The sequence below is a fragment of the Capricornis sumatraensis genome, chromosome 8 (genome assembly GCF_032405125.1).
Source record: "Capricornis sumatraensis isolate serow.1 chromosome 8, serow.2, whole genome shotgun sequence".
Lineage (NCBI taxonomy): Eukaryota > Metazoa > Chordata > Mammalia > Artiodactyla > Bovidae > Capricornis > Capricornis sumatraensis.
The window spans coordinates 88,705,308-88,725,318 of NC_091076.1; the positions used below are offsets into that span (position 1 = coordinate 88,705,308).

Below are 20,011 nucleotides of genomic sequence, written 5' to 3' on the forward strand. Positions count from 1 at the left end.
CCTCCCTGGTCTCACAGCCTTGGGCAGTTATAGTGAGCCAGCACAGAGCTTCAGTTGTGGTTTCATGTCAGCCTGAGCAAGCCCTTCCAGGCTAATGCAGCCCCCAACCCCCAGAGCCCACTGCCCACTCGCCTGGGTGGTAGAGGCGGCAGGCTGCAGATAGTCACTGGGACTGACAGCGGCAGTGGCAGCCATGCTGGTCTGTGGTTCTGTTGGAAGAAAAGAGATGGAATAATACTCATGGTGCTTGAAAAGAACCCAAGTCCCCTGGCCTCAGATTTTCTTTTTGCCTCTATTTGCCGTTGCTTCCCCACGAGAGGTTGATGACCTTTCCCCACACTACCCTACTCAAGGTTAGCAACCCTACAAAGACCTCTCTTTCTCAGACTTAGCCATCCAGGCTGTGAGGACAGCTGGTCCTGCCTCCACTGGGCTGTCTTCCAACCATCAAAAAGTCTAGAATAATGTAAAGATACCGAGACTATAAAAACATGGGCTTCAGTAACTAAGCGGTGCCACCTAATGGAGCCCTCTCTGCCAGGCACTGCTGCCTCTCCCCAGCTAGACTGGGGCCCCTATTCGGTGGGCAGGAGCGTCCCCCCAGCTATTCCTGTAGCTCTGACAAGGGCTTCTGCTCACTCCTGCTGTAACCAGATGCCAAGCCAGTCTGGGAGAGAAGCATCGCTGAGCTGGGATCTCTGACAAGAAGGACACACCCACTCCATGTAAAAAGTCTAGACTGCTTTATGCTCAGCCTTTACCACATGAACACAATGGCCTAGGTATCGAGCTCTATATATATAGACAGAGAGAGAGAGAGAGAGAGAGAGAGAGAGAGCGCATATGAATAATTACTTTAAATAAATTTAGTTTTACACAGCATGATAGGCATGGCCCCATAGTATCACCAAGACTAGAAGAGTTAATAACTGAATGTAATGAGAATGAAGATATCATAAATCCTACTTTTTCTTAAATGAGTATATAATTCTATATATGAATATAGCAGGGGAAAAAACCTATTTAAAAAAAAAGGCTAAAATGTTAAAAGCCATTATCTCCTGGTGGTAGATTTTTGCTTCATTTAAAGAATTTTTCCCATTTTTCTGTATTTTCTCATTTTCCCCGCAATGAATATACTCTACTATACTTTCGTCTTAAATAAAGGAAAATAAAGGACGCTGAGGGAGTAATGAAGGACTCTCTACTCTGAACTCAGGTCTGATCTAGGAGAAACAGAAGACAAGTAAACCGGAAATCAGGGGAGCTTGCGACTCTAAGCCCTCTTACAGTTTACAGATCACAAGAAAAAGAGCACCGTGCAGAGAGCCAGACTTGGATACACCTCAGACCTTTGGAAAGCAGGTTTCAGGAAGTACAGAAACAAGAAGGGTATCACTCAGAGACGGGAAGAGGCAGAACGGCTCAGGCACTGAGCGCTTGGAACCACTCACAGTTTGGCTGGTCTCTGGTTTCTCTTTGGGAGAATGATTCTTAAATGAGAAAAGGTAAAGAAAAGGTAGGAAAAGCAGGAACTGCAGCCCAGGACAGGTTAGTAAGCAGGCTCGTCAATGCCCTAAATGGTTTCCAGGCCCCGAGGCCACATGAGCTGCACTCCACAGTAGGCAGAGACTTTGCAGCAAACTGTGTGAGGAGCCAGAGGGCAGCTCTGGGCAGATCGTACAGGTGGATCCTGAAATATCACAGACACTGATCCTCAGCAAAACCCTAGAACAAACGACTGAACAGCGCTACAATTACTAAGGTAAGGAAGGCAGTGATCTCAAGGAATACGCATGGGGTTGCTAAAACCAAGTCATGCTGAACAAACCTGTTTCTTTTTTATGGGGTTTTGGATGGCTACACTGAGAGAATAGTACACAAAAGCTCCCTGTGAATCAACAGGGCATTTGACCGAAACGGTCACAGTATTCTAATGAACAAGAAGGGAAAGAACTACATGCAGAATAATAGTCTAGTTTGGGGGCTAAGCTGAACATGCCTCTACCTAAGTGCTGAGATCCAGTCTGTCCTGAGCAGGGTGCTGCTGTGAGGCCAGCCAGGGTCTCCTGCTAGAGGTGGGTCTCCCGACCGGGTTGGCAGGGTTCCCCTCGGAGGCTCATGCTTTTTCTAGCAGAATGTTTTATTCTTGTGTTTTCACTGCGATGATCATCTTTTAAAAATGAACACATACTGGGACGTCCCTGGTGGTCCAGTGGTTAAGATTTTGCACTTCCACTGCAGAGGGCATGAGTCTGACCCCTAGTCAGGGCTAGGATCACGCACTGACTCGTGAGGCAGCCAAAAAAGAACATGTAACTACAGATGACTGAGTAACTGCTGCTTAACCAGTTTGCACATTTCTGGGCCTCTGTGAGTTGTGTACCACTGTACTGGTACCAAGTGGCACCACTCTAACTACATGGGCTTAAGACAACTTAGTTCTGCACATTTAATCCATGGCACATTTGTGCAAAGTGATGGATGATGGCTCTTCAGAAGCCTCGGAGGACGTCACTGGACACTAGACACGGCAGGGTGGGTGTGCAGAACTCAAGGAGCCAGGGTGTCAAATCTGTGCTGAACGTATACTGACAGCAGCAACTGAGGTTCAGTCAACTTTTCCCCCCACCAAATGATGCTGATTTTATTGGCTTTTCTTTAGTTATTGAATTAATTTTATAGGAACTACATCTATGAACTGATAAACAGATTGTTATACATAATTAAGTAAGGTTGCAGCCTTACAGTGTAAACAACCTAAGTTGACTGAAAAAACATCTTCCCTTTGGAGCAGTGTTTAGACTATTTAGACCATGAACCACAATCATAAAAACAATTTACATCAAGACCCAGTATATGCACATACACCCCCACATACTTCCCTGTCCTGTGCTCATGCAATAAGAATTTCCTGAAATAAAATTTGCCCTTGCTACATGTGATGGGCTTTGATATTTTTCTACTCTATTTCATTTTTTTAAATGCCAGTAGTGACTCACTAAATTGGTTTTGTGCCCTACAGGCTGGAAACATGGCTTCAAAGCAGTCTATCCACCACCCAAGTTAGGGAAACCATGCAAAAGACCTAGAAGGCAAATTAACTTTATGGATGTCACAAAACTGAGGATTGTAAACACAATGGGTGTCTGTACCAGGGTTCAAAGAGAACTTAAAAAAACCGGTGTGTGCAGTGCTCAAGAGCATGAGGCTCCAGACCAAAATGAGCGTTCAGACTGTGGGACGGCTGGGGCCTTCCTCTCCCAGCCTCAGTGCACCACCTGTAAGACAGAGGTAAGGTCATCCTAACACGATTCTAGGAGGCGTCAGTAATGAGAAATATTGAGCCTAGAGTGGGGAATCAATAAATGGTGGTTTAAACTTTGAAGTTGAGTAAACACTGCATTTGAGTTAAGAAGAAAAAAAAAATCGCATGCACATAGGACAGGAAGACAGAGCTTAACCGTGTTTCTCATGTGAATAAGCCCCAGTGGTTTTGACTCAAAGTTATATGGGAAGCAACAGAACCTAGATGTGGTTGCCAAAAAAGCTACTGCGATCTTGGACTGCATTTCCGAAAGTTCAGTCATAGAAAATAACAGTCCTCGTCTGCTCTGTACTGGCCCCGCCGGGAGTGTCGGGTTCCGTCCTGAGGGATGTTTTGAAAGAGGGATTTTCAAGCGGAGCTCAAGGGCAGCTGTGGTGGTGTCCACCAGGACATTTATTCCACACATGTACTGAATGAGAAGAACCAAGACTTTGGGGTGGAAATTTCAGCTTTCTAGAGGGGAGAACTTTCAAACACTGGGATCAGTTGCCTCTTGAGGTAATGTTCTCCCTTCTCTGGAGTCATTTACCCAGAGGCAGGATGTGTGTTCCTCCGGTGGGGTGGGAAGATGGATGAAATGATCTGATCTGAAAATTTAGATGTTTTTATAATCCTCAAACCTCACTGCTGATAAAAACACAGGATGAGTTAGTTGCTGGCAGGGCTGGGAAGGGCAGGCAGGGGCTCTTCCAGGAGGCTCCCCTGGGCTCAGGTTCACTTAGCTAAAAATGGTGAATGACTCTCCCTCTGACATCCCCTGTTATGAAACAGGAGGACACCAGAAAAGGATACAGTGCAAACAAAATGAAAACTGGCCCAGCGCTTATTCACCTCCCTTTCCCATCTCTCTCCCTCTGCGGTCATCAGTGCCCTGGAGTCAAAGTGTCTGGAGATTCCGCTGGGCTGAGTGGCTTTTCAGTTAGGAAGTTAGAGCAGAGTCCTGACGCCACTGCAGAATGACATCCCAGGATGTGGCAGGGAGATGAGTCTCCATTTTGGTTGTCCAGCTCCACAGCCCGGGGGCCACAAAGCTCTGCGAGACTCCAGGAGAGAAACCACTGGTTTGAGATCTAGAGGAGTATTTCAGGGGCCGGCCGGGGAGGAAAATGAAACCAACCAAGATGGTGCAGGGAGAACGCTCTCAGTCTGTGCTGGCATCAGGACTCTGCTGTAACTTTCCCCTTTCCCTGGCTCATGAAGTTTTATGGTGGTTTGCTCTACCAGCAATTGCAGCTGTCTTAGGCTCCAAGGAAAATTTCCAAGGCTGTCACACAAGGCTTCCAGGCAGGGGTTGGGGGTTGTTCAGTGCCTGACGGGTCCACTCTTGATTTTCCTTTTCCCTATACTGGAAACCAACTTAATTCCAATTTAAAACCGTGAATGTCCCAGATCTGGATGAACATACGATGGTTCATCTCCACCTCCATCCCTCCAGCTGTGGCTTCCTCACTCCTTGGCCAAACTTAGTGGAAAAGCTGCCAGCACCCTGCTGTCCCGCTCCTTTCTCACCTGCGCACTTGGACTTTCACCCCAGGTCTCTGCTGATACTCCACTTGCCAGGCGACCAGGGCCCTCCTCATTGTTAAATCCAGCAGACCCCTGACCCTTTGACCATTCCCTCCTCTTGAAATCCCCACGGATTTTCTCCTACCTCTCCAGCCACCTCTTCCCTTTGCGGGCTCCTCTGGCCATTCCTTCAGTACGGATGCTCCTCACTATCATCCTTCCCACCCAACACCCATTTCAGGGGTGACTGTGCCCACTCACATGGCTTCAGGTACCTTTCCCAGGCTGATGAGCCCAGGTCTATGAATGGGCTACACGTCTCTCTTCTGAGTGGTGGACCAGTACCTCCAGCCCTCTGTGGGCTTTTCACTTGGGTTGGCCACAGAACTGCCAATGCCGAGCTGTTACCTGGGCCCATTCTCTCCCTGGCCTGCTCATCCCCAGTCACCATGGGCCTCCTTTCAGATCCCTGAAGAGCCTCCATCTCTTCCCTGTTCTCATCCCTGCCCTGTCCTTGCTCAGAACTCTTTCTTCTCTCTTCACTAGCTAACACGACTCACCCTTCAGACCTCAGGTTGTTTTTTTTTTCCCCTCAAAAGCCCACTGTGTAAAAGGCATGTCATTTCCTCGGAGAGGCCTTCGAGGAGCCTTGACATGAGGTTAACTCCTCTGGTAACTCACCATGCATTAAATCATTATGGGCTTAACGTCTCTCTTCCACACTCACGGAAATCAGAGGGCTCAGGTCTGTTTTGACTGCTGAGCCGCTACATCAAGCCTATTACACAGCACAGTGACACCAGTGCCTGGAGGCTGAATGGATAATAAATATTTCTGGTTAACCAGCCCCTTCTGGTACTTCCAATCACAACGAAACTAGAGCTCCATCCTCATCACCACCCAATCATCAAGTCCTCCTGGGTCTGCCTCCTATATATCAATCTCTCTCCATCTGCCTTATGCTAGAGTTAACCACCTTCAGCCCAGCCAGAAATACAGCCCAAAGCCTTCAAGATGGCTCCCTAGCCTCTGGCCTAGCCACCTCTAATCCAACCTCCAGTCTTGTCTGAACAATCTTTTAAAATGTAAATTCACTCAACTACTCCCCCAGAGTAAATCCTTCAATCAGTTTAGTTCAGTTATGTCTAACTCTTTGCAACCCCATGAATCGCAGCACGCCAGGCCTCCCTGTCCATCACCAACTCCCAGAGTTTACTAAAACTCACATCCATCACGTCAGTGATGCCATCCAGCCATCTCATCCTCTGTTGTCCCCTTCTCCTCCTGCCCCCAATCCCTCCCAGCATCAGGGTCTTTCCCAATGAGTCAACTCTTCGCATGAGGTGGCCAACTAGAGTTTCAGCTTCAGCATCAGTCCTTCTAATGAATACCCAGGACTGATCTCCTTTAGGATGAACTGGTTGGATCTCCTTGCAGTCCAAGGGACTCTCTCAAGAGTCTTCTCCAATATCACAGTTCAAAAGCATCAATTCTTCGGCACTCAGCTTTCTTCACAGTCCAACTCTCACATCCCTACATGACCACTGGAAAAACCATAGCCTTGACTAGACAGACCTTTGTTGGCAAAGTAATGTCTCCGCTTTTTAATATGCTGTCTAGGATGGTCATAACTTTCCTTCCAAGGAGTAAGCGTCTTTTAATTTCATGGCTGCAATCACCATCTGCAGTGATTTTGGAGCCCAAAAAAATAAAGTCTGACACTGTTTCCACTGTTTCCCCATCTATTTCCCATGAAGTGATGGGACCAGATGCCATGATCTTCATTTTCTGAATGTTAAGTTTTAGGCCAACTTTTTCACTTTCCTCTTTCACTTTCATCAAGAGGCTTTTGAGTTCCTCTTCACTTTCTGCCATAAGGATGGTGTTATCTGCATATATGAGGTTATTGATATTTCTCCTGGCAATCTTGATTCCAGCTTGTGCTTCTTCCAGCCCAGCATTTCTCATGATGTACTCTGCACAGAAGTTAAATAAGCAGGGTGACAATATACAGCCTTGACGTATTCCTTTTCCTCCAGTCTGTTGTTCCATGTCCAGTTCTAACTGTTGCTTCTTGACCTGCATATAGGTTTCTCAAGAGGCAGGTCACGTGGTCTGGTATTCCCATCTCTTTCAGAATTTTCCCCAGCTTATTGTGATCCACACAGTTAAAGGCTCGGCATAGTCAGTAAAGCAGAAATAGATGATTTTCTGAACTTTCTTGCTTTTTCGATGATCCAGCAGATATTGGCAATTTGATCTCCGGTTCCTCTGCCTTTTCTAAAACCAGATTGAACATCTGGAAGTTCATGGTTCACGTATTGCTGAAGCCTGGCTTGGAGAATTTTGAGCATTACTTTACTAGCATGTGAGATGAGTACAATTGTGCGGTAGTTTGAGCATTCTTTGGCATTGCCTTTCTTTGGGATTGGAAGGAAAACTGACCTTTTCCAGTCCTGTGGCCACTGCTGAGTTTTCCAAATTTGCTGGCTTATTGAGTGCAGCACTTTCACAGCATCATCTTTCAGGATTTGAAATAGCTCAACTGGAATTCCATCACCTCCACTAGCTTTGTTTGTAATGATGCTTTCTAAGGCCCACCTGACTTCACATTCCAGGATGTCTGGCTCTAGGTGAGTGATCACACCATCGTGATTATCTGGGTCATGAAGCTCTTTTTTGTACAGTTGTTCTGTGAATTCTTGCCACCTCTTCTTAATATCTTCTGCTTCTGTTAGGTCCATATCATTTCTGTCCTTTATCGAGGCCATCTTTGCATGAAGTGTTCCCTTGGTATCTCTAATTTTCTTGAAGAGATCTCTAGTCTTTCCCATTCTGTTGTTTTCCTCTATTTCTTTGCATCGATCGCTGAGGAAGGCTTTCTTATCTCTCCTTGCTATTCTTTGGAACTCTGCATTCAGATGCTTATATCTTTCCTTTTCTCCTTTACCTTTAGCTTCTCTCCTTTTCTCAGCTATTTGTAAGGCCTCCCCAGCCAGCCATTTTGCTTTTTTGCATTTCTTTTCCTTGGGGATGGTCTTGATCCTTGTCTCCTGTACATCAGGCACTCTGCCTATCAGATCTAGTCCCTTAAATCTATTTCTCACTTCCACTGTATAATCATAAGGGATTTGATTTAGGTCATACCTGAATGGTCTAGTGGTTTTCCCTGCTTTCTTCAATTTAAGTCTGAATTTGCCAATAAGGAGTTCATGATCTGAGCCACAGTCAGCTCAGATGAATTTAACTCAGATGACCATTATATCTACTACTGTGGGCAGGAATCCCTTAGAAGAAATGAAATAGCCATCATGGTCAACAAGAGTCCGAAATACAGTACTTGGATGCAATCTCAAAAACGACAGAATAATCTCTGTTCGTTTCCAAGGCAAACCATTCAATATCACGGTAATCCAAACCTATGCCCCAACCAGTAACACTGAAGAAGCTGAAACTGAACGGTTCTATGAAGACCTACAAGACCTTTTAGAACTAACACCCCAAAAAGATGTCCTTTTCATTACAGGAGACTGGAATGCAAAAGTAGGAAGTCAAGAAACACCTGGAGTCACAGGCAAATCTGGCCTTGGAGTACAGAATGAAGTAGAGCAAAGGCTAATAGAGTTTTGCCAAGAGAATGCACTGGTCATAGCAAACACCCTCTTCCAACACAAGAGAAGACTCTACACCTGGACATTGCCAGATGGTCAACACCAAAATCAGACTGATTATACTCTTTGCAGCCAAACATGGAGAAGCTCTATATAGTCAGCAAAAAAATCCTTCAATAGTTTAGGCCAAAACAAGCTTCCCCTCCCTGACCACCTCCCCCTCCCCCGCCCCCAACCTCTCCCACTTTATCTCTTGCCCTTTCAACTCTCTGCACAAACATTTCCATTTTTTCCACTTCAGGAACTACAACACATTCTCACCTGGAGCCTAAGCACACTCTCTCCCATTTGTCTGGCCAACTCCAGTCCTTCTTCAGAGCTCATGTGTAGCCCTCCTGGCATCTGGGGCAAGTGCTCCCCACGTGTGAGGCAAGTGCCGCTGCTCTGTGCCAGTGTATATGCGCCATGGCACCTTCACAGAACTTTCCCCTGGCAACAGGGCAGGGAGCGCAGCTCCTCTAGAGCTCTTTCCACAGGCTGCCCCAGGGAGCACCACGGAACAGAAGAGGCTTCAGACGGGGCCCTGGAGCCCTGCCCACCAGACTGGGGGTTGTTTCACTGGTCTTTCACTTGAGAATACTACTCTTGAGCCAGGGGATGAGAGACAAGGGAAACAAAGAAACACCACAACTGAGAAAGAACTTGGCTCAAATTCCACAGCCAGGCCTTGGAGGTACTTGGTTTTTATTGTGTCGTTGAGTCTTACCACCCTAACTAAGGCTTTCTTGGCTGTCTGCTATGGTATTTCCCCTAGAGGAATTTCACTCTGCGCAAACAGTTCTTCTGTGGGCTATTTTGGTCAGCTCACCTGGGCCTGAAGCCAGCAACAGTTCCTAGGCCCAGTCCAGTTGCCTAGCCTGGAAGAATTCAGAGCTGGTAAGGGAAAGACTAAACCATAGCTGGTTTTAGGAAACTAAGCTGGACCTCAAAGGGAGCTGAGAATGGACTGAGACAGAGAAAGGATCAAGAAAGACTCTAAAATACTCTGAGCAAAAATCCAACAATTAGAATAATCATATAAAAGAGATCCATAACAGTAGAAGGAATTTCATTGATTTTCATGAAAAGAGAGTAGTTCCAGGTGTGGTTATTGCCAGAAGCAAGTAAAGATTGCAGATCCTGTCTCCACCCACTTATTGAGCCCTCTAGTCTTCTCCCAAGTTTGACCTCAGCCTCAGCCACAATTTCATCAAGAAGACTCCCTTTATCAGCCAAGATCGTTATTTCTCTCCTTATCGAACAAAACTCCTCGCAACAGCCACTGTACGTGCTGTCCCTCATTGCTCTCCTTCCAGTCTTTCTTGAGCCTGTTCCAGCCAGGTTGCCCCTTTCTATCCACACCACAGAAATCACCCCCACCACCAGGGACCTCCATTTGCCAAGTTGGATGGTTAATTCTTAGATCTAGGCTTGTGTTATCTGACAGTTGGCCCCTCTTCCTCCTTGAAATAACATCTTCACTTGGCCTGCAGGGTGGCCTCTTACCCCTCTGGCTGCTGCTTCTGAGATTCCTTGGCTAGGTCTGTCTCTCAAATTCTAAATGCTTAGTCTGCTCCAGGGCTCAGTCTTAGGTCCTGTTTTTTTTTTTCTGTCTACACCTGTTTGCTGGGGGATTTCATCTAGTCTCATAGCTTTAGAAACCAATAATATATATAGGTTCACACAGACCTAGTCGGCGCTTCCCTGGTGGCTCAGTGCTAAGGAATCTGCCTGGAATGCAGGAGACACAGGTTCGATCACTGAGTTGGCAAGATCCCCTGGAGAATATGGCAACCCACTCCAGTATTCTTGCCTGGAAAATCCCATGGACAGAGAAATCTGATGGGCTACGGTACATGGGATTGCAAGAGTCGGACACAACTTAGTGACTAAACCACCACAGTCCTGATGACTCCTAAACATATCTTCAGATTTGTATATCTTGACTGCCTACTGTTATCTCCACTTGGATGTACTGGTAAGCAACTCAAACCTGCCCTAGCCCCAAAGAGGGCTCCTGTTAGCTCCCTAATTCTGTGCCTCCTTCAAACTTCCCCAGGGCACTGAACGGAACTCCACTTTTTCAGCTATTCAGCCCTAAAACCTTGGGAGTCATCCTCGATCCTTCTTTTTTCCACTCTGTGTTAGTTGCTCAGTCCTGTTGGATTCTTTTGTGTCCTTATGGACTGTAGCCTGCCAGGCTCCTCTGTCCGTGGAATTTTCCAGGCAAGAATACTGGAATGGGTAGCCATTCCCTTCTCCAGGGGATCTTCCTGACCCAGGGACTAAACCCGGGTCTCTGCATTACAGGCAGATTCTTTACTTAGTCACTAGGGAAGCCCACTCTCTACTTGTCAAGAAACACTTGAGCTCTATCTTCAAAATATATACAGAATCTGACTGCTTTCACAACCACTTCTTTTTATCACCCAGGTTCAGGTCCCCATCATCTCTCGCTTGGATATCTGTGAGTCTCCTAGCTGGGCTTCTTTGTCCCTGCTGGTTTTATTCTCAACCAGGATCCAGAGACCCATCGAACTTAAATGCAATCCTGTCGCTCCTCTGCTCAGAGTCCCTAATACATACTATCTCCCAGGCAAATTAAGAGTCAAAGTCCACACCATGACACATAAGGGGTCCATGTGACCTCTGACTTAGCTGTCACTCTCTCTCACTCACCGCTTAGGCCATGCTGGCCTCCCTGCTATTCCAGTACATGCCAGCTAGGGCCCCTCTGCAGGCCCTTTGTACTCACTGTTCTCTCTGTTTGAGTTCTCAGTCCCACCCCCGTCTCCCCTCCCCAGATTGTTGTTGTTTAGTCGCTAGGTCTTGTCTAACTCTTTACGACCCCATGGACTCCCCAGATTATGCCTGGCTCAATCCCTCCCCTCCCTCCTTCAGGGTTTTCTCAAACTCCCTTCTCTGACAACCCTATGTACACCATACCCCTCATGTTCTCCCGTCCTCTATTCAGTTTTCCCCTTAGCACTTCTTATTGTCTGATATCTACTAGTTACTTAATGTCTTCTACCAGATGTACCTTCCTTACCTACTGGCAAGGAAGATGCTTCATATACATATTTGTTGAGTGGATGAATGAATGAATCCTGGAGGCTGCAGACCAGGAGAGCGTGAGTAGAATCTAAGAACCGAAGGAAAAAACCTGCAGATCTGCATATCCTGGCACTAGGTGCTGGCATCCACTCACCAGGTCAGCTCAGCTGACCCAATCACAGAAGGAACTCAACTCTGCCAGTCACTTCACATGGGGACAAGAGTCTGTGTGTGGACCAGCACAGTCTCTCCTGGACAGAAACCTCGGACATACACCTCATCACCACACACCAGGTGCCGCATCTTAATCCCTCTTTCAATGAACAGGTACTGGGGAGAAATTCTTTCCCAAGGTGAGTTAAGACGATGTGGGTCCCTGCTGTCTGAAGACCTCTTATCTGTCTCCACCCTGCAGCTCTCTCCTGAAAATGGGACCACATCATTTGCTAGCTCGCATCCTATCAGACTGGAAGGGACCCTAGAGAAGTGAGTGGGGACACAGGACAGCCAGCAGGGGATGGTGAGAAAGAGTCCCAGGAAACGGTACAAAAATACTGGGCCTCAGAACTCTGCCAAAAACAGGAAAGAAGAAACCAAGACAGACTTTTTCCCCTCTAAAGAATATCATTATGTACAAACTTTATGTACATGCTTTCTCTGCTTCGTCACGTTTGTGAGTCACTCTGTACATTCATCCGGGACACAACTGGTTAAAGTTAGTGGTGACTTCATTTCCCCTGGGACGAGAGAGTCACCATTTATTCTTCTGATGGCTGGGAAATGTTTTGGTCTGTTCTGAGGCTAGTCTGAGAAGACTTCCAGTTAGACACTAGCTGGGGGCAGACATAGTCCACATCCAATCACACGGCCCGGCCTGCCGTCTCTTCCTCCCTATTCACACCCTCTGAAAGGCGGCTTTGTGGTTCCACCGAGTCCCCTAGGAGAGATAACAAACACCCCACAGAGGAAGCTCTAGAGAGAGGATATTTGGAAGTGTGCAGGCCAGTGCCTGCTGCTTTCTGAGCCGTTTTCACTGCGTGGCTGAGATGAAGAGACCACCTAACAGCCTCAATCATGGCTTGGGGACAGATGCATCCAGTGAGGTGGGGCTTCTGGCTAGAGACAGCATGCAGTGCTGATGCTGAAACCAACTGTAGCTCGGGGAAATGAGATGGGCAAAGGGAGGACTCAGCTGGGTCTGCAAGCACCTTCTTCCTGTGGCAAACAGCTCTGACATCTCAACGGTGCTTGGAGTTGCTCACAGAGGGTAAACTGAGAAGCAGCAAAACTGAGCACTTTGTTCTTCGTGCTCCTCCGCTCCGGAGCAGTACTCATCTCCCAAGAGCACGCCAGCCTGAAGGCCAAGCTGATGAGAAGCATCATCAGTGGGGGCCTCAGAATACCCAGGAAGAGCAGTGGAAGTGGCAGTGTCCCCAGGCTGCCAGAGCTGATTCAGCTTGCTTCTGGGCTCTCTTCTCACCTTGAGTGAGGCAATACAAAAACCTGTTTTCCATTTCGGAATCCTGTCAACTGGAACAAATCCACCAGTGAGAGCATCTCCACAAGGGCAATCTCTAACCCTTTCTTACTCAAACAGATAGTGCCCTTGAATTAGTACTGCCCCATGTTTTTACCTTCTTCATTCATCTTTCCAACCTAGCTTCAACAGACAACTGACAGCAAAGTGAGGCCTCCCCACCCTGAGGTCCCCAAGAGAATGCTGCTAGCCAAGAAAAGATCTGATAACCGAAGTAGTTCTTAACAGAGAAAAGTGACTTTGAACTATGTTTCAGAAATACAAAGATCTAAGTGCTGACTCTGGGTAGAAAGGAATAAAGAAAAAGTTCTTTTTCCTTCCTTCAGTAGAAGGAAGTCACTCGAGGAGATGCATGTGGATTCAAAACAAAAGCAAAGCAAAAACAAAAAAGCACCAACAAATGCATTCCACAGTGATATCCACTTCTTAGCCCATCTTGGCTTCTGGCCCAGCTAGTTTAGAACTTGCTGGGAAGACATTCACAAATCCAGTTAAGCTGCTCAAAGGGAAACTCCAGATATAACACCCAATACACTAATAAGAAAATACTAGAGCGCCTCCAGATAGATTTTGCTGTAAGTCTTCAGCTCACGAAGTTTCAGATTGGACAATTTAATCATTTAAATTCAGAAGTATTCACATCTCTACGTTTTCTGATACTCTATACACCCTTTAAAGCAGTTCTCTGCACCTTCATTCTGTGGCCATTGTCTACCTCCTGCAAAATAATTCCTAAATTTTTCAATCTCTCGACATAAAGCTTCCAATTTGTGTGTTGACAGAGAACAAAGGAGGTAATGCTACATCTTAGAAGAATATATTACATTTCATCATAGAAATGTGGCTGAGCAAGGTCTATAAGATTGCTAAACCCAAGCCAACACTAGGGTCTACTGGTTAGCAGCAACAAGCTTAAATGTTTTCAAAAAGGCCTTGGTTGGGCAATCCTTGCGTAAAGCAAGCTTGTGAATGATCACATACGTATAGTGAAAGCAACTGTTCAGGCTACAAGAGACTGTGCAACTTCTCCAAAACGCTACTATTCACCAACAGAGGAACTAGCAATTTCAAGGCCAAAGCTATCCAAATGAATTGTCCTCTCTGCTGTCATGCCAGGAGGCTCCTTTACCCGGACAGTTGCCAGAATCTTAACACTTCTTTTCTCCTCTGACAGGCCTGCAGAGCCCCAAACTTAATAGAATCTAAGAGAAAAGAGCCTATTTGTCTATAAGAAGCCAAACAGTGAGGCCAAACTCTTCCTCCTGGCATTAGTTCTCCCTGCAGAGCTGTGAAGTGACGCTCCAAAGATGAACTAACTCTACCTGGGTCTGCTTGACAAAGAGACCATGTCTTTACAAGCCTAGCCCGGGGGGTTCATAATTATGTCACACCAGCTTTTTTTTTTCCCCTCATTGTTGCTGCTTTTAAACAAAGACGTTAAGCCTCTGTACAACCTAGGGGAAGACCAAGAATTAGAAAACTTGCCAATCGCTCCAGCCAACGAGAATCCATTTCCAACAGATATTAATGCCTGTTAGAAGCCACTGGTCTGACAGAATGTGGTCCACTGGAGAAGGGAATGGCAAACCACTTCAGTATTCTTGCCTTGAGAACCTCATGAACAGTATGAAAAGGCAAAATGATAGGATACTGAAAGGGGAACTCCCTGGGTCGGTATGCTACTGGAGATCAGTGGAGAAATAACTCCAGAAAGAATGAAGGGATGGAGCCAAAGCAAAAAAAACCACCCAGTTGTGGATGCGACTGGTGATAGAACCAAGGTCCGATGCTGTAAAGAGCAATATTGCATAGGAACCTGGGATGTCAGGTCCATGAATCAAGGCAAATTGGAAGTGGTCAAACAGGAGATGGCAAGATTGAACTTCGACATTCTAGGAATCAGCAAACTAAAATGGACTGGAATGGGTGAATTTAACTTAAATGACCATTATATCTACTACTGTGGGCAGGAATCCCTTAGAAGAAATGGAGTAGCCATCGTGGTCAACAAAAGAGTCTGAAATGCAGTATTTGGATGCAATCTCAAAAACGACAGAATAATCTCTGTTCGTTTCCAAGGCAAACCATTCAATATCACGGTAATCCAAGCTTTTGCCCTAACCAGTAACGCTGAAAAAGCTGAAGTTGAACGGTTCTTTGAAGACCTACAAGACCTTTTAGAACTAACCCCCCCAAAAGATCTCCTTTTCATTATAGGGGACTGGAATGCAAAAGTAGGAAGTCAAGAAACACCTGGAGTAGCAGGCAAATCTGGCCTTGGAATACGGAATGAAGCAGGCAAAGGCTAATAGAGTTTTGCCAAGAGAACGCAATGGTCATAGCAAACACCCTCTTCCAACACAAGAGAAGACTCTACCCATGGACATCACCAGATGGTCAACACCAAAATCAGACTGATTATATTCTTTGCAGCTAAGGATGGAGAAGCTCTATACAGTCAGCAAAAACAAGACCGGGAGCTGACTGTGGCTCAGATCATGAACTCCTTATTGGCAAATTCAGACTTAAATTGAAGAAAGCAGGGAAAACCACTAGACCATTCAGGTATGACCTAAATCAAATCCCTTATGATTATACAGTGGAAGTGAGAAATAGATTTAAGGGACTAGATCTGATAGAGTGCCTGATGAACTATGGACAGAGGTTCGTGACACTGTACAGGAGACAAGGATCAAGACTATCCCCAAGGAAAAGAAATGCAAAAAAGCAAAATGGCTGTCTGGGGAGGCCTTACAAAGAGCCGTGAAAAGAAGAGAAGTGAAAAGCAAAGGAGAAAAGGAAAGATATAAGCATCTGAATGCAGAGTTCCAAAGAATAGCAAGGAGAGATAAGAAAGCCTTCTTCAGCGATCAATGCAAAGTAATAGAGGAAAACAACAGAATGGGAAAGACTAGAGATCTCTTCAAGAAAATTAGAGATACCAAGGGAACATTTCATGCAAAGATGGCCTCGATAAAGGACAGAAATGGTATGGACCTAACAGAAGCAGAAGATATTAAGAGGTGGCAAGAATACACGGAAGAATTGTACAAAAGAGCTTCACGACCCAGATAATCACGATGGTGTGATCACTCACCTAGAGCCAGACATCCTGGAATGTGAAGTCAGGTGGGCCTTAGAAAGCATCACTACGAACAAAGCTAGTGGAGGTGATGGAATTCCAGTTGAGCTATTTCAAATCCTGAAAGATGATGCTGTGAAAGTGCTGCACTCAATAAGCCAACAAATTTGGAAAACTCAGCAGTGGCCACAGGACTGGAAAAGGTCAGTTTTCCTTCCAATCCCAAAGAAAGGCAATGCCAAAGAATGCTCAAACTACCGCACAATTGTACTCATCTCACATGCTAGTAAAGTAATGCTCAAAATTCTCCAAGCCAGGCTTCAGCAATACGTGAACCGTGAACTTCCAGATGTTCAATATGGTTTTAGAAAAGGCAGAGGAACCAGAGATCAAATTGCCAACATCCGCTGGATCATGGAAAAAGCAAGAGAATTCCAGAAAAACATCTATTTCTGCTTTATTGACTATGCCATCACAATAAACTGTGGAAAATTCGGAAGGAGATGGGAATACCAGACCACCTGACCTGCCTCTTGAGAAACCTATATGCAGGTCAAGAAGCAACAGTTAGAACTGGACACGGAACAACAGATTGGTTCCAATTAGAAAAAGGAGTACGTCAAGGCTGTATATTGTCACCCTGCTTATTTAACTTCTATGCAGAGTACATCATGAGAAACGCTGGGCTGGAAGAAGCACAAACTGGAATCAAGATTGCCGGGAGAAATATCAATAACCTCAGATATGCAGATGACACCATCCTTAGGGCAGAAAGTGGAGAGGAACTCAAAAGCCTCTTGATGAAAGTGAAAGAGGAGAGTGAAAAAGTTGGCCTAAAGCTCAACATTCAGAAAACGAAGGTCATGGCATCTGGTCCCATCACTTCATGGGAAATAGATGGGGAAACAGTGGAAACAGTGTCAGACTTTATTTTTTTGGGCTCCAAAATCACTGCGAATGGTGACTGCAGCCACGAAATTAAAAGACGCTTACTCCTTGGAAGGAAAGTTATGACCATCCTAGATAGCATATTAAAAAGCAGAGATATTACTTTGCCAACAAAGGTCTGTCTAGTCAAGGCTATGGTTTTTCCAGTGGTCACGTATGGACGTGAGTTGGACTGTGAAGAAAGCTGAGTGCCGAAGAATTGATGCTTTCAAACCGTGATACTGGAGAAGACTCTTGAGAGTCCCTTGGACTGCAAGGAGATCCAACCAGTCCATCCTATAGGAGATCAGACCTGGGTATTCATTGGAAGGATTGATGCTGAAGCTGAAACTCCAATACTTTGGCCACCTCATGTGAAGAGTTGACTCATTGGAAAAGACCCTGATGCTGGGAGGGATTGGGGGCAGGAGGAGAAGGGGACGACAGAGGATGAGATAGCTGGATGGTATCACCGACTCGATGGACATGAGTTTGAGTGAACTCCGGGAGTTGGTGATGGACAGGGAGGCCTGGTGTGCTGTGATTCATGGGGTTGCAAAGAGTCAGACATGACTGAGCGACTGAACTGAACTGAGAAGCCACTGGAACACTGACATCATCAGCCCAATTGATAGGTTGTCTGACAGATTCGCCCCCTTCATCACACACAAGAATTTAAAACAAAACAAGACACTGCAGTTATATTCATTACTGCAGACAACAGGTGTCTTTATACTATCAAATCTAAATTACTCCTATGGTGTGGATTCTACATTCATTCCCTTCAAAGCCTCTCTATGAGCTGGCCAACACCCTATATGTTCTAGCCTGAAAAATCTTATCCAAAATACCCACTCAACACTTAGTCCTCCACTGTCATACTTAATGCCTTCTGAGGTACAGCATGCAAGTTTCGGGCATGCCAGTGTACTGCCCAACAGTCATCACTCTTCTGTCTGCAATGAAACCCGTATAATGAGTGACCATAGGTCAATTCACTGTTTAAAGCGGATTCACCAGCTCCTCCCTCCCTTTCTCTAAGAAAGCAACAAATAAGTGAGCAAGAAGTAGTCTCAGAAGAAGACACAAACTTCGGGATAATATGCACTGGGAAAAGCCAGACTGAGTCCCCCTGGATCAAGTTAATTAAGAAACAATTAAACATGACAGTATCTTGGAATCAAAACCAAGGAATGCCGTGAGGACAAGTTTCTCAATTGCTGGGAGGAGAAGACACAATTCCTTTTCATCTAAAATTAGAAAGCCACCGGGAACATAGGCCAAGAAGCATGGGTAGAAGGCTGAGAATCATAAGCTAGCAATGAGAATGGAGGTGGGGTGAAGAAAGGAAATACCCATCTTGTTTTACTTCTTCTGTCATTCATTAGGTTTGCTCCTGGCCTTTGGGATTCGGCAGTTCCAACCTCCCCACCCCAATGGGATATCAGGCAACAGGCTGGGAGTTCTGTCCACAAGTTCTTAAACGTCTCACAGTTCTGCTAAGCGTTGACACATTATCTAGCTGGAAGCTCGAAGATGCAAGTGAAAATATTAAAAGGTTTCTGCCCACTCCTCAGTCTAAGGCGAGAGGTCATCTACTTAGGGAGCGCCCTAGTGTCCTGACACCATCTCTAGACTTTCTACCCAGAGAACTACGTTGGCTTCCACGCCCATCAGTGCCCATGTGTTGGCGCCGTCGGAATTTCAAGTATTCCCCCGCCCCTCTCTGCAGTCGGGAGAACACTGAATCGCTGGTGGGCACTTAAGAGTCAGAATGCAAGAGGGTCCCGGAACACAGGACAAGCCCACAGGGAGCCCGACCGCCTCCTCAGAGCAGACCCAGGCAACGTCCCCGGGCCAGGAAACACTCAGGTGGGCCGGCGACCAGGCAGACGGGATGCCAGGTTTGCCCTGGATGCCCGCTCCTCTCGCCAGCCCCGGAAGCGCCTCCCTCCCGCCTAGCGGGCTCCGAGGGGGCGGGGAGTCGAACGCCCCCTTCCGGGTGCCTCCGCCTGGCTGGCCAGCCCCGCTCCTCCTCCGGGCGGGAATCCTCCCTCCCCGCCCCTACCGGAGCCGGGCCCCGGCGCCAGGTCCGGCCCCAGGGGGGAACCCCCAGCCCCGGCTCCCTCTCCCTGCGGCCTCTGCCCGTCTTCCCGACCCTTGAGAGCCGGGAAGACCCCGCCGGCAGCGGTCAGGACCCACCGCTCATTACGACATCTTCCTCCCTGGCCTCCGCCGCCTCCGCCGCCACCGAGAGCCTGACACCGCCCGCCTAGCACCCGCCAATCCCGGAGCCCGCCACCGCCCGAGCGACGGCAGCGTTCACCAATAAGAGCTCGGTACATTGGGGACCGACAGCACTATCAACCAATCAAAGAGAGTCATCTAGAGCGACGTTGGCTTGGCCAATAGACCTGTGAAATGTCACTGACGGACGGTAGAGGGCACCAACCGGAAGCTTACTGAAGAGTGAACGACATGTTCGCCAGCCAACTGAAGGGAGGCAAAGTCCCACCTACCAGGTGTTTGATGGACAGCAACAGGAAGCTAGATGGGGAGGGGCTTAGCCAAGGAGTGGTTTTGTATTGGTCGTGGTTGACCTTCCACCCACCTCTAATCCAGAAGATGAGTGATAGATCTGCCCTAAAGCCAATCAAAAGTCCTCAGGGTGAGGCCGACAAATGCCCTATAAATAGCATCTACTTTGAGCCTAAATCCAGCGTCGCCCTGGTGTGGTAGGGGCGTCTCGCTTTTCCGCTATTCAACTCGTTGCCTGGTGAGTTGAAAGCCACCAGCTTTTTATTCAATTTTTTACCTTTCATCGCTTCTGAAGAGGGAAGTGAGCCTCCAGGCGACTTTGTCAGTGAGACATTGGCGGCAGGCACAATAGCGGGAGTTGGGGCTGCGTGACACTTCTCAAAGTATTT

At 46.8% G+C, this 20,011-nt stretch overlaps 1 protein-coding gene across 1 annotated transcript in view; it reads right to left on the minus strand.

Annotated features, from left to right (window-relative positions):
* The window catches only part of SP2 (Sp2 transcription factor), a 30,094-nt gene extending 10,762 nt beyond the window's left edge, over positions 1-19,332 (minus strand). The window contains exons 1-2 of the mRNA XM_068977986.1: positions 19,287-19,332; positions 133-209 (exon numbers count right to left, since the gene is read on the minus strand). Of these exons, the coding sequence (XP_068834087.1) occupies positions 133-209; positions 19,287-19,293 (84 nt within the window). The 5' untranslated portion in view covers positions 19,294-19,332. The remainder of the gene's footprint in view (positions 1-132; positions 210-19,286) is intronic.
* Between the last annotated feature and the right edge of the window lie 679 nt (positions 19,333-20,011).